We start from the raw sequence: 22,622 nt of genomic DNA on the forward strand, positions 1-22,622 counted from the left end.
TGCTGTATAGGACAGTAGAAGTCATTTCCCCATCTTACTACACACCCGCACCCATTAGCCATCCTCTCTCCATCCCTCCCATCCCCACACCCTCCCCAGTTTCTGACAGTCACTATTCTGCTCCCTACTTCTAAGAGATCAACTCTTTTAGTTTCCACAAAGAAGTAAGCATATGCAACATTTGAACAACAAACTAAAGGCAGCACAGATTACCTCCTCATTCCTGTGGAATGTAGCCAAATGATGAAAATCCTAGGCTTTCATTCCACAAGACTTGAATCCAAGTCATGACTCCACCATCTCCCTGTGAAATCTTGGTCAAGTTGCTGTTGCCACCTGTAAAATGGGAATAATAGGATTGTTGTGAAAAGTCTGTGAGATCATCCATGGAAAATGTTTAGCATAGTACCAGACATTTAGTAGACATTCAAATGCTATTATTTTTATTCTATGATTTTTTTTAAAAAGTTTATTTAAATGCAGAGTGACAGAGATAAAATGAGGCAGATCCATCTACTGGTTCATTCCCCAAATGCTTGCAGTATCCAGGAAGGGGCTAGACCAAAGGCAGTAACCTGGAGTTCCATTAAGGTCTCCTACATGGCTGGCAGAGGCTCAAGTACTTGAGACACCATGTGGTGCCTCCCAGGCACACAATAGCAGGAAGGTGGATTGGGGGGCCTGCACTGTGGTGTAGCAGGTAAAGCCACCGCCTGCAGTTCCAGCATCCCATATGGGCACTTGTTCGAGTCCTGGCTGCTCCACTTCCAATCCTGCTCCCTGCTGTGGCCTGGGAAAGCAGTAGAAGATGGCCCAAGTCCTTGGGTCCCTGCACCTGCATGGGAGACCCAGAAGAAGCTCCTGGCTCCTGGCTTTAGATCAGCACAGCTCTGGCCGTTGCAGCCATCTGGGGAGTGAACCAGTGGATGGAAGACCTCTCTCTCTCTCTCTCTCTCTCTCTCTCTCTCTCTCTCTCTCTCTCTCGGCCTCTCCCTCTCTGTCTCTGTGTAACTCTGTCTTTCAAATAAATAATAAGTCTTTAAAAAATATGGATTGGAAGCAGAGGTGGAACTCAACCCAGGCTCTCAGATATGGGAAACAGCCACCCAGGCAGCAGCTTACCCTGCTGCACCACAACACCTGCTCCTTTATTCTGTGATTACTAATGTAACTGGTATTATTTGCTAATGTATATTAAAGGTAGTATTTCAGAAAACATTTTAACTTTATAATTTTGAGAGGATATGTTATATTTTTGTTGCAGTTTTCAGTTTGCTTGACATGCCTATATGTGGTCGGAATTCACTTCTCATACCATAAAGAATTGCAACTGCAGGATGAATTATTATTTTCGAATTTGAATTTGAGCAGAGTTACACTGGGGTTGAATTCATAAAACCCCCGACCGGGCTCCAGTTGCGGGCTGACAGTCAGCTGTGTGCCCGTGGACAAATAGCCCATCTGACCTCTGTAAATGAGTTTGATTCAAAAAGCCTGCATCTACAGATGACTGGCGAGCACATCTCCACCAGCCTCAGCTCTCAAGAACACAACCAGGAAATAAGCAAGTCCTTTGAGCCACCAAAATAGCCATTTCAAATGCCAGACAGTCGCCCTGTGTCTACCCAAGGAGAGGCCCACGCTCTCACTGTAGAACCTATTTATCCTGCGTGTTTAAAATAAGCTTAATTATTTGCTTTCCTAGCCCACAGCAAGTGGAGGGGGTGGGAAAGGTGGATGTGACAGCTCAGAGGAGCCAGAGGAAAGAACTTCTTAGTAGGCTAATTAGCGTGAGGCCAGCATGAGTGGAGCAGCTCACCTCTGTGCCTGTGGTGAGTTTTGTTGATGGAGTATGACCCAGAGCCTGGCTGAGGTCTTTCATTTTTGCCAGGGAGTAAGAAGAACTTCGATTGTGTTTGTGATGGTATCTGAAGTGGATTACCTGGTGCCTGGCCTTCAGAAGTTAATTAGAATGGGCTTTCCAAATGCTTTTTATTACGGTAAAAAAAAGTGTACCTTAAAAGTTCGATGACTGGTAAGTGTAGAGTTCACGGGCATTTTCAAGCTCATCGGAGGACAGCACAGTAGCATGAAGGATACTCAGAGCATTGCAGGACCATCACCATGGTCCATTGCCAGTGCCTTGTCATCCTCCCAAACAGAAACCTGTGTGCACTGATCAGCCATTTCCCGGTCCCGCTCTCTCTGACAGCCTCTGGCCTACTCTGCCTCTGCATTCGTGATTCTAGGTCCCTCCTGTGAGTGGAGTCATGTAGATTTGCCCTTTTGTGTCCTGCTCAGGTCTCTGAGCACGTTCCCAAGGGTCATCCTTGTGGTGGCATGTATCAGAGCTTAATTGATGTGATTAAATTTCAATCTTTAGTCAGGCAAAGCTCTTTTTCTTTTTTTAAGAACTTTTAAGAATTCATTTTTTTAAAGATTTATTTTATTTATTTGAAAGGCAGAAAGTTACAGAGAGGCAGAGGCATAAGGGGGAGGGGGAGACAGAGAGAAAGAGAGAGGTCTTCCATCCACTGGTTCACTCCCCCAAGTGGCTGCAACCGCCAGAGCTGGGCTGATCCGGAGCCAGGAGCTTCTTCTGGGTCTCCCATGTGGGTGCAGGGGCCCAAGGACTTGGGCCATCCTCTACTGCTTTCCCAGGCCATAGCAGAGAGCTGGATCAGAAGTGGAACAGCTGAGACCCAAACCAGTGCACATTTGGAATGCTGGCACTGCAGGCCGTGGCTTTATCTGCTATGCCACAGCACCAGCCCAGGCAGTTGTTACACAGTGACTGATCCCTTCACAAAAGGGAGACGCCACCTTATAGAAAATAAGATTCACCCTTCTACGCAAGCATCTCTCCAACCCAAAGCAAAATTGAATGCTTATTCTAAACATTAATTTGTTAAACTTATGTAAAATCATCTGCAGTGGCCAACCTCCACCCCACCACCTGATGAAGCAGAGGTTGTAGCCTAAGTCTGCTCTGGGGAAGAGCAAAATTGCACAGAGGCAAATTGTTGTTTCTCTGCTTGCTACCTGAAGGATGTGCTTGTGTGTGTGTGTGTGTGTGTGTATGTACACGCACGCGCACACGCACATGCATTCCAGGGGTTGGCAAGCAAGGGGAGCTATTCCTTTATACTCTAAAATATTTTATTTAAAAAAAAACAAAACAAAACTTTTTCCTTGGTCAATAAGAAATGTTACAAATGTTCCTTCAGTTTCACAATGGGGCTTACAAGTTATGCTGTTAACCTTCCAGAAAGCTGTAAGTGGGAGATGAGTAGGGAGGGGAGCCGGGCTGTAGCAGCAGCCCACAATAAACTGGAGTGGCTGACAAGACGGCTGCTTTTGTCGGGCTTTCCCTAAAGCGGAGGGCCCTGGGGGCTGTTTACGGCCTCCTTAAATGCGCTGAGCAGCAGGGGTGAGAGTTAATCTACTTTTGATTAGAGAAGGGGCTCTTTTCTCATGCAAATGCAGGAGTTAGTTGGGTGGGAAGAGCTGAAAACAAAATGAGTAGTTTAAGAACTTTTGTCAGCCTGGAGAAGTGGCCTTGTGGAAGGGCTGCCCCTGAGACAAAGGAGGGAGCCAGAGAGGAATGTTGGGCTGGGTTCGCTTTCTCCACCACTCTGAGAGCTCTAGCAGCAGGCCCCCAGGATCTGTTAACCCTGGCCGTCCTGGGGCTCTGCTTTGGCCGGTAGCAGATTGCCCCAGTTTCCAGAAATTCCTTCCATAGGCACTCCGTGCTGGGAAGGCTGAAACAGCGCACCTGCTCACCACTTGCTGTGTTTTGGGAGAGGAGGCGCCAGAGAGATCTGATGACACCACGTGCCTTTTTCGTGCGACTGAAACTGCAGAAGCTCAGAGGAGCTCCTTTCCCAGACCAGCTTAAGACAGAGAAGGATCCTGGGAAGAGTGGAAGAGTGAGGGAGCAGGTGTCAATGAGTGGGACCCATGATCCCGGCCATGGGAATAGGATAGATACAGAGAGACCCAGAGGCAGGCATCTGAACATCGAAAGGTTAAGATGCTCTGTGGATACCCGCATCCCATGGGGGAGAGCCTGGGTTCAAGCCCTGTCTCTATACTTTTAATGATTTATTGTATTTATTTGAAAGGTAGAGTGACAGAGAGATCTTCCATCTGCGGAGCCTGGAATTCCATCTGGGTTTCCCATGTGGGTGCAGGGGCCCAAATACTTGAGACATCTTGTGCTGCCTTTCCGGGTGCATTAGCAAGGAGCTGGATCTCAAGTGGAGCAGCCGGGATTCGAATGGGCTCTCCGATATGGGATGCTGGTGTCTTGGGCTGCAACTTAACCTGCTCTGCCACAACACACGCACACGCACACACACACACACAGAGGCCCTTGAGAGCCAGGGACAGGAGACAGTCCTGGCAGAACAGTAAGTGAATGTGCTTGCTGGGGTGAGAGGTAGGGAAGTCAGAGGAAGAGAGAAAGTGGTGCAAGATGAGCCTAGGAAGGTAGGCGGGACCTCGCAGGACCCCTCTCCACGCTAAAGGCAGTGAGCAGTCCTTGAAGGAGTGTATGCAGGAGGGGTAACATCAACTTAGAGTTTTGGAGTTGGAAGAGTTAAGACCCACACTGGAGGCACTGTAGGGATGGACTCTCACTGTCCAGGTGGGAGAGGGGAGGAGAGCAAGACCAAGACTGTAGAGAGAGAGAAGAGGAATCAGTTGCAAAAGAGAGAGAGGAGGAAGGAGAGGCAGGACCCATGGCCCATGAGGACCCAGCAGGCTTTGGGGTGGCATGGGTCTCCTTGTCCTCTTCAGACCCTCTCTCAGCATGATGGTCAAGAACAAGGAAGGCGGCCTTCCGGGCACTGTTAATACGGTGGCAGAGGAAGGTCAGGGATAACTTTTATGATAATTCACCAGTGTGCAAATAGAGTTTATTTCCATTTGAACAAAAGTGGCTCCATTGGACTTGGCCCACTTCTCTCCAGAGGAGAAACTAGGACCCACAAGGCCCCATGGCGGCTACTGCCACCAGCTAGTGTGTGCTAAGCGCTTGTCCAGGCGTTTGGAATGAGCCATGGTGTGAACCCCCAGAATGATGATGCAGCCCAGGGTGTTGTATGACCCCTACCTGACAGCCAAGTTCACGGAGTCCTGAGTGTGGTCCGAGCCTCAGTCCCAGGCTGCCTGGCTTGATGGCTGGACCGTACCCAGCATTCCTCACTGCCGCGAGCTCTTCCGTGATGAAGTTAGCATCCTTTCGCAAGCGTCCTGCTCTTTCCTCAGATAATCTGCTCTCCTGGGAAACCTCACTTGCAGCAGCTGGAAATCACTGTTACAAGAAAGAGCGCTCTTCTGCTCAGATTGTAGAATGCTGCTCTCAGCAGCTCACTCTCTCGGGGCTGGTGCTGTGGCGTAGTAGGTTAAGCCTCTGCCTGTGGTGTCAGCATCCCATATGGGCACCCGTTCAAGTCCCGGCTGTTCCACTTCTGATCCAGCTCCCTGATAATGCACCTAGGAAACCAGCAGAGGATGCCCCAAGTACTTGGTCCCCTGCACCCATGTGGGAGACCCAGAAGAAGCTCCTGGGTTCAGCCTGGCCCAGCCTCGGCTGTTGTGGATGGAAGATCTCTCCTTCTCTCTCTCTCTCTCTCTCTCCCTCTCTCTCCCTCCCTCTCCCTCCCTCCCCTTCTCCCTCTGTATTTCTGCCTTTCAAATTAACCTGAGAGAGAATTCACTCCCTCAATCACTTCTTGAAACCTTGCACTGTGAGTATATTCTTTTCCTACCCCCTGCTACCACCTACTCCCTTGTCTCTCTCCCTCCTTCCTTCCCTCCCCCTCCTCTCCCCCCTCCCCCCCTTCTCAGTTTAGGGACAAGATGTCTAAGCAACAAGATGGCCATGGATGTTGTGGTTTAGATTTATAGGTGGAAGAAAACAGTTTTCCCTAAATCACACCCATCACCTGTGGGCGTGAATTGGGACCAGGCATCCCTGACAGTATGGTAGAGTGAAACCTTTGAGTGCACCCCCTGGCCCAGCACTCTGCAAGGGAGTCGAGTTTCTGGGGAGCAAGCCGTCATCCTGGTGCACCTGTACTGCAGAGCAAGGACCCCGACGCCCACCCCATCCCACCCTCTGCTCCACGCCTCTTTCTGCCCTGCAGATCATCCAGCCTGTGACAGCATCTGCATCGATCAGTAACCTTTGGTTAAGATTGTACTTTGATAGCAGGGACACAGAGATAGCCAGAGAAGCCGTAGGTGTGTCCCCAGGGCTCCTGATTGTTTTGGGCAGTTTAGCCTGTGCATTTCCATATTTACTAGGGGTTACCCAATGCTGATGGAGCAAAGTCACACACATCACCCTTGAAAAACTGCCCAGAAAGAGATCCATCCGTGTGCATGGGCTGTATGTTAATACAGGCAGCATTGTTTCATTGCAGTTATCAAGAGGAGAGCTTGACCTTGAGAGTGTTATTTGTAGATAGGAAGTTAGCCGAATGTCTTCCATTTTTTTCTTCTTTCTGGTTAGTATCAGCCAGCTAGTGCCTCCTTTTTTGAACTGGTTGAAACTTTACTGTATTTCAGGGTTACTGTTCTAAGTAATTGAGCACAAATAACCCAAGGTTTTTGTTTTTAAGGTCTTGTCTCTTATCCGTCAAATGAACATTCATTAAGCACCTCCTGTATGCAGACCCATTGCTATGAGAGTTATTTATGTCATTGTTGTTGTGTCCGGAAACAGATGGGAAAGCATTCCAGTTTATTAAATAGGGCATATGGTAAATTACCATGCAACATACATTGAAGTTAGGCATGCGATAATTGGTTGTGTACCTGTTTGCTTGGAGCATTACTTGGTGTCCGTATCCCAAAATGTCTGTTCCTCTAGAGTTAAGAATCTCAGGTGACGTGCAGGTTCTAATTTGATTTGTGGACAGGAAATGTTTTTGCTGCAGGAATCAGTTGCCATTTTGGTGTCTAGTGAGGCTTCTGGGCCTTCTGTGTCTTGAATTTGTTGCCAAACAATACCCCAAACTGGTTGGAAGCCTTACTGTAGAACCCCCTTACTGGGTCTGCTAGCCCAACATGCAGAAAGCCAATCACTGACCTCGGGGTGGTGAGAGAAAGTAGGTGTTTATTGCAAAGCACAGAGCAAGGAGCTATCGCTTAATTCCTGGGCTCCCAGGGGAGCTAGGGGTGAAGGTTCTCATACATTGAAAATGGGGCCGACAGGTGCGTGATCAGCTCATGTCCAAGTTCCTGGTTGCTCAGTGGGGCTTGTGACCTTCCTTTGGTCAGTGCTGCTGTGCTCATTAGGTGGCCAGGTGAGCTCCAGCTGGTCTGGGGGTTATGAGAAGGTGGCAGGTACATTCTGGCCAGACCTGGAATTCCCATATACATATCATCCCGGGACAACACTAGCCATCAAGGTTCTTATCTACTGGAGAAGCAAATGACTCCTTGAGTCCAGTGATTAGAACCTTGTAAAGCCAGTTGGCTCACTCCCTTGTCAGTGAATTCCCTTTGGTTAAAGGGCAGGCAAGGACACTTTGGGCTAAAGCAGACAGACAGAGGCTGGGTCCAGCTTTTACATTATGGGGCTTTGGTTTCAAGGTGATACGCAGAGTTGGGGAGGAAGCCACAGCAGCCCTGATAAAAACCCAGACTGTTGGGCTGCGCGTTGTGGGGCAGAGTTAAGCTGCCACATGGGATTCCTAAATCATGTCCTGCCTCTTCCATGCAGTCAATGCCCCAAGTATGTGAGTTCCTGCCACCCACGTGGGAGACCCAGATGGAGCTCCTGGCTCTCAGCTTAGACCTGGCCGAGGCCTGGCTATTGTAGGCATTTAGGGAGGGAACCAGCGAATCAAAGATTTCTCTCCCTGTTTCTGTCACTCTGCCTTTGAAACAAATATCTGTGAATAAAGAAAACCCAGATTGTGCATTGTCCACAGGAATGGACATGTCAGAGTTACTGTGAGATGCTTACTACACAGGGAGTTCCCATGGAAAGCCTTAGAAGAAAGCCTGCCACAGTCACCTAGCAACAATGACCGGAACACCTCCCGCCCAGGTCCATTTCCCTTTCGTAAGAGCTGAGCCTTCTACTGCACTTTCTCTTCATTTCCAATTCACCTGCACTGCAGAACAACCCCTAATTCTCCAGCTCTAAAGCACCCTACTGTCCATGCTCCCACCAGGCGATTATTTTTTTGAAATGTGAAAGTAGCATGGCCCTGAGTTAGCCGCAGCACTCCCTGGTGGTGATTCTGGCACATGGTGGGTACCCCATCAATGAAGATGGTGGTTTTTCGATAATTTATAAAGACAACAGTGAACCCCAGACTGAGCTGACTCCCCCTTCTGTGTTGAAGAGAGCGTGCTGAGCTGGAACTCCTTTGAAGGAGAGAGCAGGGTTCCCAACCCAGGACACAGTCAGCTGACTTTGGTGTGAACAGGACTTGAGTCACTGATACTCAAGGGAGCGCTCACTTCCTTGGTAACTTCCAGTGAAATGGGGATGTGATGCACGGTGAGATCACGCATGTAAAGCAGAGATCACGTATGTAAACCTGAAAGTGATGATGATGGTGGCAAACAGTGAGGAGGAATTAACATTCAGATAATCGGGACTGGTGTTGTGACACAGTGGTTTAAGCCCTGCCTGCAATGCCAGCATCACATATGGGTGCTGGTTGGAGCACAGGCCACTCCACTTCTGATCCAGCTCCCTGCTAATATGCCTAGGAAATCAGCAAAAGATGGCCTCAGTGTTTGGGTCCCTGCCACCCATGGGGGAAATCTGGGTGGAGTTCCAGGCTCCTGGCTTTGGCCTGGCCCAATCACAGCTATTGTAGCCATTTGGGGAGTGAATCAGCAGATGGGAAATCTCTGTCTCTCCCTCTCTCTATATAACTCTGCCTCTCAAGTAAATAAAAAAAACTTAAAAAACCAGGGCCAGTGTTATGGCAAATTGGGTAATGCTACCACCTGCAATGCCAGCAATTCCATATGGGCCGCGGTTCAACTCCCCGCTCCTCCACTTCTGATCCAGCTCCTGCTAGTGTACCTGGGATAGCAGCAAAAGATGACCCAAGTGGGAGACCTGGAAGAAGCTTCTGGCTCCTGGCTGCAGCCTGGCCCAGACCTGGCAGTAGATGGCTGCATCTAGGGGAATTAACCAGCAGATGGAACGTCTCTCTCCCTGTCTCTGTTTTCAAACAAATGATTAAATCTTTTTTAGAGTTATCTAACATAGGTTAAGCATCCCAGATTCAAAATCTGATATCACAAATGGTACAAAATCCAAACTGACACACTGCTCAAAAGTTCTGACTTTTTGAGTATTTCAGATGATTTTCAGATTAGGGATGCTCAGCCTGTAACTCCTATGCAAATGTTCCAAAATCAGAAAAGCCCTGAAATCTGAAACCCTTCTGGTCTCAAGCACTTCCGGTGAGGGATCCTTCCCTGTAATATACATTTATTTTACTGATCTTTATTTTTATCCTACATACAAAAAAAAAAAAAACCCTTCAGGCCTTATTTAACTTTCCTTAATTACCATGTTTGAAATTACCCCAGCAGTCCTGTGGTTGTAATTGAGATGAATCAGTTTCTTATTTGCAGGTACTTAATGTATTGCCAGGACTTTTCCTCCCCGCCACTGCGTGGGGCACCCGCACCTTGTGTAGTAAGGATTACAGCCACACATGACCGCACCTGTCTGCTTCCTTATGTGCCCTGGGACCCGGAGCATAACAGGCAGCTGAGCTAGGATGCCATGTGCACTGAACCTGATGAGGAGGAACAGAAAGCGACTTGGAGGGAAAAAAGATCTACTCAAGGGATGGTTCTTGGCCGGTGCCGTGGCTCACTTGGCTAATCCTCTGCCTGTGGCGCCAGCGTTCTAGGTTCTGGGGTGCCGGGTAATAGTCCCGGTTGCCCCTTTTCCAGTCCAGCTCTCTGCTGTGGTCAGAAGGGCAGCGGATGATGGCCCAAGTGCTTGGGTCCCTGCACCTGCATGAGAGATCGGGAGGAAGTACCCAGCTCCTGGCTTCAGATTGGCGCAGCACCGGCCATAGTGGCCATTAGGGGAGTGAACCAACGGAAGGAAGACCTTTCTCTCTCTCTCTCACTGTCTATAACTCTCTCTGTCTCTCTCTCTCACTGTCTAACTCTGCCTGGCAAGAAAAAAAAAAAAAAAAGGATGGTTCTTAAGAGCAGCAGTGAACTGCCTTCACTTACCTATTACAACTGGGTTAGTTGAACATCTCCTTTGACGTTTGCTGGAGATTCTGGCATTGAGCAACACCGCGTTCTCTAGGACCGAGTTGGCAGTCCCGTGAGCCGAGAGCAGGAGGCTGGCCGCATAGACAGAGAAGGGCTGAGGAAAGCAGAAATGCAAACAGTTAGACTGGTTGTTTCAAAGTTACTTTCCTTATGAGGTTCAAACACAGGGCATCTTCCTTAGCTTTCTGGCTCCGGGAAGCTGGGCCCCTTCAGAATCTCGGGCTGCTTTGGAAACCTGGCCTGGGCTCAGTCTGAGTAGGTGGTGCCTAGCACTGCTTACAGCATCCTTTGGTGTGCTGGGGCGTGGTGCAGGAGGCGTGTCTGGTCTGTGCCCACTGGGTTCCCGGCACCACACTCTGTCCAGCTGATTCTGCTTCCCATGCTGGTTGCCCACTTGGGAGGTGTTTAAGCATCTTACATTTATGTCCATTGAAATGCATGTAGATTATCCCAGAAGTGTTTTCCTTTTTTTCTTTCTTTCTTTTTTTTTTTTTTTGGTAGTTAGAAATAATAATAGCATTAAAGAATACTGAAAATAATGAAGACAGGAATTGGCAGGTTGTAAATAAGTATGGAAAGATATTTCAGTGAGCAGCAGGGTGTTTTCACAGCTGTGTGTCCACTTCTCTTGCTTTAAGAAGAGATTTGGAATATGTGAATGTTGTCAGCTTATTGTAATTTGAAAACTCCAGGTACAATTCTGTAAGCAGATATTTAACAAAGCAGCAATATTTGTATGTATAATCAATGGTAATAAAAAGATTAGTTTTAGTGTCATATTTGTACCAAACTTCAATTCTTTTATCAGTCCTCAGATTGTACTATATTTATACACACCAATTTGAAGTCAATGAAGACCACTGATTTCTATAATGGTTGTCAGAAGTATGGGAGAAGATGGGAGTCCAGTTGCTTGGACCATGTTGGTACGGCAATGCTAATCATGTTTAATGCCTTACCTCTTGGATCACTGTAGACTTCCAGTTCATAAACACTGCGGAAAACCAAATATCCCCAGTTGTCTTTGAGCCAAGACGAGTGATAGGCCTGCAGCATATTCTAGGTTAAAGCTGTTTAACAGAATTCTTCTTCTCCCCACTCCCAACTTCCCCAGCTCTACCCCCAACCCCAATTTTCTCTTCCCAAGAAGAGCTGCCAAATCCGGCCCTTTTCCTGGGCCAGCTGTCCCACCTTCTCCCGGCAGGAATCTCCCAGCTGCCCTTCTTCCAGGAGGAAGTAGGGAAACAGACCGAGCAGTCATGTCTGTCTGTGTCACAGCTCCATGCCCCACACTGTGCTCCCTGCTTTCTGTGTAGAAAGTACCACCAAAGGTTCTTGTCCTTCCACTCAGCTCAGAGCCACTCAGAGACTTCTTTGTGCCCCCAGTGAGCTCTGCACCTGTGTTGTAAGCTGGGAAGACTCTGAAGTGAAAACTGATGTGCTAGTCACACTCTCTCTCCTGTCAGCTCTCACGCCTGCCTTCCACACTTCTTTCTTCCTCGCCTCCTCTCCTCCTCCTCTCTCGACCTCTTCCCCACCCTCCCCACTCCAGCCCCCTGGCCCACCAGCAGATACTGTCAGAAAGATGGTTCTGCAGTATCCTTATGTGCTGTTTTCATGTAGTTTTCTTTGGGGTGGGGTCTACCCGGGACTGACTCATTCCCACAGTAAGAACTCTGGTTTCCAGCCAGGCAGGATGACAGAGGCCCCAGCTCCCATGTCTGGGGCCACACCTTCCTCCCACATGATTGTGAGTAGAGAAAGAGAAGAAACTTCTGGAAGATTTGACTTCTGACATTATCTACAGGCTTCCATAGGGAATTTTACCATAAGGCCTGTTCAGAGGCCTATTTGGAAGAGAGAAAGGGTTTCTTTCCCTTAAAAATGTACTTTTCTGTACTCTCAGAATGCTTTGTAAAAAAATTCTTAGAGTGCTTAAATTGTTATCCTCTGACTTGTTTCTTTCTTTTTTTTAAGATTTATTTTATTTATTTGAAAGACAAAGTTACAGAGAGAGGTAGAGACAAAGAGAGGTCTTCCATCACTGGTTTACTCCCCAAATGGGTGCAATGGCCAGAGCTGAGCTGATCGGAAGCCAGGAGCTTCTTCCGGGTCTCCCACATGGGTGCAGGGGCCCAAGGACATGGGCTGACCTCTGCTGCTTTTCCAGGCGCATTAGCAGGGAGCTGGATTGGAAGTGGAGCAGCCAGGACTCGAATTGGCACCCAAATGGGATGCCAGTGCTGCAGGCCGGGGCTTTAACCCACTGCGCCACAGTAATGGCCCTCAGACTTGTTTCTTTCACCTGTTTTCCTTCTTTACTCCTTTGCTAGCACCTAAAGGCACACAAATCACATCTTCATCACTTCTGAATGCCTCTGGACCCCTTTACAGAGTGCTAGCACATAGAGCGTGTTCCCTCTTTAAAAACGGTATTAATTAAATATAATAAATAGTATAGCTGTTGAATAGAATGCAGCCATTGTAAAGAATGTGAAAGAGCTATATTTTCATATAGGAATTATGTGTGTTTATGTGCATTGAGTGGAAAAAGCAAAATTGGCACTCAAATAAAGAATCTCATTTTGACAGATAAAATTATCCCCTGGAACGTGACCCTGCAGTAAGGAGACAGCAGTGCTGGCCAGAGCTACCCCAGAGCAGGACATGTGGAGAAAGAAAGGGTTCTTGAGGAGCGGGGAGTTCTGCCTTGGGTGCCCTCGGCTGTGGGAAGGAGTTATAGAAGGAAGGCGCTCAGCACCCACGTGGCCAGTGCAGCATCAAGCTGCCCTCGGCTCCACCCCATGCCCACAGGCAGCACCCCCTTCCCAGGTTTCTTGGGAACAGGTGCTTTTCTTGCTTATTCTCTCGGGCCTGGTCCCTTTACCTAGGTTCCAGTGGGCATGATGTGTTGTCTCAGGCCTGCCATTGCCAGTCCCTCCCCCGTTGTCATCCTAGGCTTCCTCCCCCCACTCCTCCCTCCCAGTGTGTACAACCTGATGATGAAAGGTGAACAAACAGAGCAATGGCCCCATCCTGTCTGCTCCTGCCTCTTTTTGAGTTACTGCCCCACCACTCTCCTTCCTTGGTAGCCAGACAATCTCAAAATTCACTACATGCATCCATTGCCCCCTTCCAAGTCCATCGGCCACTCACCTAGCCGTGGCATTCAGGAATCTGTTCTCCCCCAACCTTTCCCAAGACAGTTTCTGGAAAGGGTAGGGAGCTCCTGGCAGGCTCTGGGCTGCAGGAGCCTCTTGGCCCTGCAAAGCCCCTCAGCCCTGCTTCCATCTGGGTGGGCCACGGAGTTCCATGTGCTGAGAGTCTGGAGGCTCTGAACGTACTTGCTACACACACACTCTCTCTCTCTCTCTCTGCAGGGCTCTTGGGTGCTTTCCCTGACAGCAGAGCCATGGAGGTTCCTTCCTGTTGACCCTGCCCAGGTTGCCATTGACCCCCAGGGAGGTCCTTTCAAGCTGCTTCCCTGTGGTCGGGTTCTGGACGTGGTCCTGGGCCCTGCCACATGGGAGAACATTTTGGCCCCATTGTTTGGTCAGTGTACCCCAAGAGGGAGGCTGAAACGGTACAGCCAGGCACTTCCGGCTCCCCACTGAGCTCTCCCAGCAAGCTAGTCCCAGATCCCGTCCTGATGACCCCTCTTGGGTGCCCTTCGGTCCCCCTAGTCTCAACGTGTCCAGAATGGCGGAGTTAACTTTAGCCCCAGACCATGACCATCTTCTCCAGAATCCCCTTGGGGATGGGAAGCCAGCGAGTGGGGATCTGGACAGATACCAAATGATTCTGAACCAAGTGGGCCTGAGCGTGGGAGGGCCTTACTGTCTGGATCAGCCAGGCCGAGAGGCAGGACTCGGGTCCTTTCCCCGCCCATCTCAGCAATGTCTTCAGTGTGTGCGAAAGTCCAGGCCAGAGGTTCCCAGCCACCAGGGAGGCAACAGTTGCTCTGTTGAGGTCTCTATGGATGAGGCCCACGGGAGCAATCCCAGGCTATTTGTACCTTTCCACTTGAGAAGGACAATGAGAAAGGAAGAAAAAAAGCCAGTGGGTCCTTGTCCCTAGAGGGCGCAGCCGAGTGGAAGAGGAGACAGAGAGGGTCCTGTGTGCTCACTGCCACAGGGGTGACCAGATGTCCTCACGGGGAGCAAGTGGAGCAGAACCATCTTCCCGGGGAGGAGAGTGAGGAAGAGAGAGCAGCCAGGACCCCTTCTCCTGAAAGCCGTCACAGTCGTTCAGTCGCTCACAGCGTGGCCCGCACCTCGACTGATGGCTTTCTCTCCTTGTTCTCATCCCTTGGACAGCACTGCTCTGCACTGAACAGCAGGACTTGGGCTGTGCCTCCCTGCATGGCCACATGGTCTCTAACCGCCCCCCCGCCCCCGGCAGTTTGGTAGCTTCTCTTCCATTTTCTTTCACGAGGCACGAATGATCTTGGATCCCATTACCTGCTTCAGTGGCTGTTGCCACCTGCATAGCAGGAACGCGGTCTCCATGGTCCACCCTGGCCAGCACCCAGCCTCCTCTCCCATTGTGCCTCCCACTCCAGGGTCTGTGGGCCCCTTCCTGTGACCTGCCACAGCCTGGCTGCTCCTGAGACCCATCCCACCAGCCTGTCAGTCTAATTCCTTCAGTGCCCTGGCTTTTTGTCACCTTGGTCTTTGTTTTCTCGCCGCTGTCCTCCTCAGCGTTGGTGTCCTGTCTTCCTTTCTCCGTGCTCAAACCACACACCATCCTTAACGATTTAGCTCTGCTGTTACCTCCTATCCAAGGCCTCCCTCTTCCCTGGGATGGACCATGACCCGCCCCCCGCCCCCCTTGCCTGCTTCCCCTTCCATACTGAAGATTTCCCTGCAGTGCCGTCGTAGCACCAGATTGATCATCTTTGTTTGCACTTGTCTTCAACTAGACAGGGAGCTCTTTTGGGGGCAAGAGATCATGTTTTATTCCATTTTTTTTAATTCCTAGCATATAAAGCAGAACTTAGCATACTTCCTTATATCCTCAAAATTAAAAAGGTGGTGGTGAGAGAGTGGTTTGTATGGATGAATATGAACGTGCTTTTCTTTTATTTGAGAGGTAGAGTTAGAGAGACAGAGAGAGAGGTCTTCTGTCTGCTGGTTCACTTCCCAAGTGGCTGCAATGGCCAGAGCTGGCCTGATCCAGAACCAGGAGCTTTTTCTGGGTCTCCCACATGGGTGCAGGGGTCCAAGCACTCGCACCATCCTCTGCTGCTTTCCCAGGCCATTAGCGTGGAGCAGGATTGGAAGTGGAGCAGCTGGGACTTGAACCGGCACCCATATGGGATGCCAGCACCACAGGTAGAGGCTTAGCGTACTGTGCTACAGTGCCAGCCCCTATGAATGTGCTTTTCAACTGTAAATTTTATATGTAAGTTATCCTAGGTTCAGTGGCATCCTGACATAATAAATACCTTCCATAGCTCTGGTTATGTACCCACAGGCTCAATCAATTGCAGATCAAAAATATTTAGGAAAAAAAATCATATGACTGTACTGAACATGTAACAGGCTTTTCCCCCATCATTATTCCCTAAACAATGCAACTTAACAATTATTTACACAGCATTTATGTTGTCTTGTTAAGCAATCTATCAATGACTTAGAGGACATAGGGGCATGTGTGTAGGTCCTATGCAAATACCGTCCTACTTAATATAAGGGACTTGGGCATCTACAGACTCTGGTACCCATGTGGGTCCTGGTACCAGTCCCCTGTGGATTCTGAGGGATCGATGTGCATGAAATTTGGGAAGCAAATTTTTGGCTAAGCAGATGACTACTTTGTAGAAAAAGGTGGAAGAATAGAGAAAAGGGGAAAACGTACTCCAAAACAAAGACAAACAACACTCTGAAGAGTCTGTTAAGGGAAATGTCAAAAATGAAGCAAGACCAGAAAGAATGAACCCGAAAACCACAGGCAGGATTTTGAAATATGAGCAAGAGTATTTAGGAATACAGCTCTTCCTGTTTTGCATCTACAAGTCAGGGAAAGAGTAGAAAGAATAAAAACTAATGTACATGCTATAACTGCAAATAAGTCATTTTCATTTTTTTAAGATTTATTTATTTATTTGAAAGGCGGAGCTACAGAGAGGCAGAGAGAGAGAGGGAGAGAGAGAGAGGGGTCCTCCATCCTCTGGTTCGCTCCCCAGATTACTGCAACAAACGGAGCCAGGAGCCAGGAGTCAGTTCGTTCTAAAGAAAGCAAGTTCTCACAGTGGCAAAAAACAATCTAAATGAAAGATCGTGGTGAACAAGACCCCAGCAGAAGGAACAGGCCATCAATGAGGGAGGCGCCTTTCTCTGAAGGGAGGAAGGAACCTCCACTGTGGTACGGCCTTGACTAAACAAGTTCAGAGTCAGTGAACTCAAGGGGCTTCCATAGCTTAGACAGCTCATAGCAAGAGTCTCGGGTGATTGCTGACGTCATAAATAAGAGTGCCAATTGTTAAATGAACAACGGGAGTCACTGGGTACATGCTCCCCACGTAGGATCTCTGTCCTTAATGTGTTTTACTATGAAACGTAAAAACACTACTAGTCGAACAGTACCCTATACCTTGTGCGGTTGTGTGAGTGCAGCCTGTTGAAATCCTTGCTTAGTGTATACTAAGTTGGTCTTCAGTATATGAAGGTAATTGAAAATGAAACTCGATGAAGGACGGGATGGGAGAGGGAGTGGGAGAGGGGAGGGCCACGGGAGGGAGGGAGGTTGAGGGGGAAGCCACAACAATATAAAAGTTGTACTTTGTAGGCCGGCGCCGCGGCTCACTAGGCTAATCCTCCGCCTTGCGGCGCCGGCACACCGGGTTCTAGTCCCAGTCGGGGCACCGATCCTGTCCCGGTTGCCCCTCTTCCAGGCCAGCTCTCTGCTGTGGCCAGGGAGTGCAGTGGAGGATGGCCCAAGTGTTTGGGCTCTGCACCCCATGGGAGACCAGGAGAAGCACCTGGCTCCTGCCATCGGATCAGCGCGGTGCGCCGGCCGCAGCGCGCTACCGCGGCGGCCATTGGAGGGTGAACCAACGGCAAAAGGAAGACCTTTCTCTCTGTCTCTCTCTCACTATCCACTCTGCCTGTCAAAAATTAAAAAAAAAAAAAAAAAAAGTTGCACTTTGTAAATTCACATTTATTAAATAAAAAAATAATAACTATATAACAAAAAAAAGAAAAAAAGAACTTAAAAAAATTTTTTAAAAATGCATATAGGGACATGCTTATTGCAATTAAAAAAAAAAAAGAAAAGAAAAGAAAGCAAGTTCTTCCTGTAGTGTCCTTGCTGCATGGTCATCTAGACCATGGCTTCTCCAGCTACTTGTGGTTAGGCGTGTGTGTGCAGGTGTGCGTGTGCTTTCCAGTCTGCCACACGCTGATGCTTCTGTAACATACAATTGGAAGAAGGATTACTGGAGATATTAACCAAAAAAATAATAAACACAATTGAAGCACTAATTCCATTCGATTCAACAGATACTCAACTATTCTGTCAAACTCCTATCGAAGTTTCTGAGTGCTTACTTTCAGTCTTTGCACTTGCCTCGTTGTAGATCAGCCACAGTTTGCAAACAGGCGCCTGACTGCCACACTTTTGGATGGCACCATGAAATGCCCTACATGGGCATTTTCAATAACAGTTACAAAGTATGAGAAAGTTCATGAGAGGAGGCTACTCCTGTGCAGATTTCATAACAGTGGAAATCTTAAGAACATAATCTGATCAGAAAATAAGTGTTAGGGGCTGGCGCTGTGGTGCAGTGGGTTAACACCCTGGCCTGTAGCACCGGCATCCCATATGGGCGCTGGTTCGAGACCTGGCTGCTCCACTTCTGATCCAGCTTTCTGCCATAGCCTGGGAAAGCAATGGAAGATGGCCCAAGTCCTTGGGCCCCTGCACCCATGTGGGAGACCCGGAGGAAGCTCCTGGCTCCTGGCTTCGGATCGGCACAGCTCCGGCCGTTGTGACCATGTGGAGAGTGAACCAGCGGATGGAAGACTTCTATCTCTCTCTCTACCTCTTTCAGTGACTGTCTTTCAAATAAATAAAAAATGAATCTTTAAAAAAAAAAAACAAAAGAAATATGTTAGGGGAAATTTGAAGTTACAAAATAGAAAATGATTTGAAGAATGAAAAACTTTTTTAATGTATCCTGAGGTTCCCTGCCTCCCTCCCTCCCCAGAGTAGAGTGAATTCTTTGATCCTGTTGGAGAATCATCATTTTCAGTGCAAAAGTTTTAAATTGATCCTTCATCATTAGCAGTAGGAAGGCCATAGGTGCTGACATCCAGCCAATAAAATTGATAAGCGGCATGACAGGCCCTAATCCATTTCACTGGGCTACTTACTCTGTCATTTTGAGCACAGAATGAACTGTTATTATCACGGAGCTTCAAGTCTCTCATTTTGGCTTCAGATGATTAGAGCTGCCAGCGCGGTGCATGCTACAGTGGCTCTCAGGAACTGGTTTAGGGTTAAAGTATCATATTTAAAAGACTTAATTGTGATCAGAGGAGGGAACAAGTTGTGGCCGTATGACTTTGATCTGCTTTCTAGAGTGGCCTACACACATTTGGACTCCTAACGATCTATTTTCTCAATAATTTTAGAAAACAAGCAGCTTTTAAAATCTGGTTTCTCTACCATGGACTCGGAGGGCTGTGGAACCCTTCCAGTTGGAGTGGAGCCATCATCGGCTGGAAGCGGGCCATGGCTCTTTGTCTCTAACCCCAGATGAAATTCTTCAAGCCCCTTAACTCAGATCTTTCCTGCACATGAAGAATTTTGGATCTGGTTTCTGCAAATGAGCAAGCTTCACACTTGAAGTGAGAAAACGGATTGTTCATCCTCTCCTTAGGCCCCAGAGCAGAGCTCTGGAACCAGACAGGTGAATGATTTGTGCCAGCTTCGTCTTGACCCCACTTCTCATCCTGCCCCTTCAGTGTGGGTACAGCCCTGCCAAATCCTCCTGTTTTATCCTCCGTTTTACATGCAATATAATGTCTGGTTTAATATTAAACTACTATCAAATATAAGCATTTAATCAATGCAAGTTAAGTATTAATTCATGCTTTTCTGCCTACACAATTTAATGGAGATATTGAAAACATTATTTTTTTTTCTTAAGAAGTATAGGTTTTACATGTTGTTCATCAAGTGCTAATTTTTCCTTGTTTAGCCTTAGCCTTGTTTAGATTTTCTTATGTGGGTATTTACTGTCTCTCTCTCTCATGCAGATGCTCATTATTCCATTCCATTCATAACTGTAAAGAGAGTGGGTCTTGCTGTTGTGAAGTTGTAATGCCAGTTTCACTTAAACCTGATCAATCTCGTTTCTTCAAAAGAAAAATCCTTACCACAAAGCTTATTTAAAGGAAAAGCTTATGATTATACTTGATAGCAATTTTAGTATGAAAGAAAGAATGAAAGCTTACTAGATGCAAGCTGTGGAACGTGCTACTTTAGAAAGTTAGCGATGAAGCCCTGTCTTTCATTGGAAAATACAAAGAACATAAGAGACCGCATGTGGATGATTAAAAAGCTGTAAGGGGGCGGGCATTTAGGGCAGTGTTCAAGATGCTGCTGGGGATGCCCACATCCCCTGTCAAGTGCATGGGTTCAAGTTCCACCTTCCTTGCTAACACACGCTCTGGGAGGCTGCAGGTGATGGCTCAAGTAGCTGGGTTCCTGCCATCCATGTGGGAGGCGCAGGTCAAGTTCTGGGCCCCTGGCTTTGTCCTGACCCGGCTCCTGGCTATTGCAGGCATTTGCAGTGTGAACCAACAGAGGGCAGATCTCTGTCTGTGTCTCTGTCTTGGTCTCTCTGCCTTTCCAAAGGAAAAAGTATAAGAAACAATGACTTGATGGTTAAGTTTCAGGTTCTCCTTTCTCTCCTTGCACCTACTGTGTTTGCCGTGGGAGGCTGGAATGCAGTTATGGCGCAGGGATTTGCATGGTCTGGTTGACTTTTCACAGGGTTGCTTCCTTGAGGGCTGCACATCACATGTTACTGTTGGTAGGGAGCCATGCTGCATTGTTCAGCCCCGGGCGGGGGATTGTGTTTATTTTTTATTTTACGTTATTTCAGCTGTTTTTACTTTTTTCTTTATTGTTTCCTTGCCTCCTACAGCGTTCCTTTTCCAGCAATGCTGGGGAAGGGGGAACACTTAGTTATGAACCCTTCAGCACACAAGGGGCGGGAAGCAGTTTTCCCCTTTCTCAGCAGTCCAGATCGCTGCTTGGCCACCTCCGTTTAACCCACTAGGGATCTGAACCGACACTGGGTCTGTTTGAGAGCTGTTTCTATGTTAAAACCTGTAAAATCCAGTCCCGGTTGGGGCGCTGGATTCTATCCCGGTTGCCCCTCTTCCAGGCCAGCTCTCTGCTGTGGCCCTGGAGTGTAGTGGAGGATGGCCCAAGTCCTTGGGCCCTGCACCCGCATGGGAGACCAGGAGAAGCGCGGTGCACCGGCCGCAGCAGCCATTGGAGGGTGAACCAACAGCAAAAAGGAAGACCTTTCTCTCTGTCTCTCTCTCTCACTATCCACTCTGCCTGTCAAAAAAAAAAAAAAAAAAAAAAACCTGTAAAATCACTTCTGAGTTTTCCATGGCTGTGTTAGCACAAATGAAATGTACTTAAATTTCTTTTAACTTTTGAAAAATAAATTGATATTTGAGATGGGATTTAGTTTTATACTTCAAAAACTGACAGTTTTCTGATGTAGAGAGAATGTTGAAAATAATTCTGTGACATTTCAGAGTTTTGATTTCCAGTGTCCTGTATACATTTTGGAATATCTTCATATATTTCAGTCAAGGAAACAGCAAATGCTGTTATGCCAAAATCCTGACATCAATGGTAACTATGGTCATTATTTTCTATTTTATCCATGGAGAGAAACTTTAGTATGTTTTACAGGTAGGTACATTAGTAAATACTACACTCTCCTTGCTCTAGACGCTCCTTGTTCTACAAGTAGGTAACATCATCATTAGCAAGAAACAAGCACATTCTCAGAGTTGAGGAGCACATTGGTGTCATAGTCGCTTGAAATACACAGGCAAGGTTAATCTTGCATAATTGAAGACTACTCGGGTAAGGCCTGGCATGTGTAAGACATCCCTGTCATTGATTCCACAGGACTACCTTGACTGCATCAGGGACCAAGCCAAACTTCCCCTGGGGACTGAAGACAGATCAGCCCTTTTTGGAAACATACAGGATATCTACCACTTCAACAGGTGAGTGCATTTTCAAATGACTGTGCTCACATAGCAACATCATGTATTTTTCTCTGATGCGGCCAAAGAAACCTTGACCAGTCATCCCCGATGTCTCTTTGTCCCTTTTGTGGACCATCATGCCCTGATGTTTCCTATGAGTCTCACCTTTCTTTGGTATTCCGTCCCTCTCCATCCTTCTGGCTCAGAGAAGACACCTGAGTGCCTTGAGGGGCAGTGATATCTACCAGTGACATGAATAAGACATCCAGAAATGTGTGCTGGCCTAGTCTCTAGCATCCTTATCTAGGCTGGATTTTCTGTACATTTTCTTCTGCCTAGGCAGTGGGCTGGACACAATACACAATAAATCCTTTAAAAGCAGGCCACACAGCAGACTCATAGAATGACAAACGCCCTATACAGCACTCTGGCCTCAGAATCAGCCCTTAAGGCATTTGATTCTGGCTAAAAAGACCATGAGAGTATTTCAGGTATGGAAAATCAAGACACTGTGGCAAAAAATGATCTACATGAAGGACCTCTGTGAATGAGACCCCCGTGGAAAGAAGGGGCCATCAAAGAAGGAGGTGCTTTCTCTGAAGGGAGGAGAGAACTTCCACTTTGCTTATGGCCCTATGTAAATACTGACAGAGTTTGTGGGCTCCAGTTGTACTATGAGAATTAACAGTAAACTTGTCTTCAAACAGTACTTTATACTTTGTGTGTCTGTGTGGGTGAAAACTATTAAAATCTTTACTTAGTATAGAGTTGGTCTTCTGTATATAAAGATAATTAAAAATGAATCTTAATGAAGAATGGGATGGGAGAAGGAGTAGGAGGTGGGACAGGAGTGGGAGTGGGAGGACGGGTATGGGGGGAAGAACTGCTATATTCCTAAAGCTATACATATGAAATTTATATTTATTAAATAAAAGCTTTCTATTTAAAAAAAGGCAGTGGCTGAGGCCTGAGTCTCAGAAAATAAAAAATAAATAAATAAAATAAATCCTTTAAGTCAGAACACGTATTAATTCAATTTAATTATTTGACATAAGTTAATTCTAATCTGTATTAAGAACTTTCTCTGTA

At 47.5% G+C, this 22,622-nt stretch overlaps 1 protein-coding gene across 1 annotated transcript in view; it reads left to right on the top strand.

Moving 5' to 3' along the window:
• PLEKHG1 (pleckstrin homology and RhoGEF domain containing G1) overlaps window positions 1–22,622 on the top strand; it is a 168,566-nt gene that overhangs the window by 96,061 nt on the left and 49,883 nt on the right. The window contains exon 3 of the mRNA XM_062186924.1: window positions 21,451–21,551. Coding sequence (XP_062042908.1) covers window positions 21,451–21,551 — 101 coding nt within the window. The remainder of the gene's footprint in view (window positions 1–21,450; window positions 21,552–22,622) is intronic.

This window comes from Lepus europaeus, chromosome 3 (genome assembly GCF_033115175.1).
Source record: "Lepus europaeus isolate LE1 chromosome 3, mLepTim1.pri, whole genome shotgun sequence".
NCBI classification, from domain to species: Eukaryota; Metazoa; Chordata; class Mammalia; order Lagomorpha; family Leporidae; genus Lepus; species Lepus europaeus.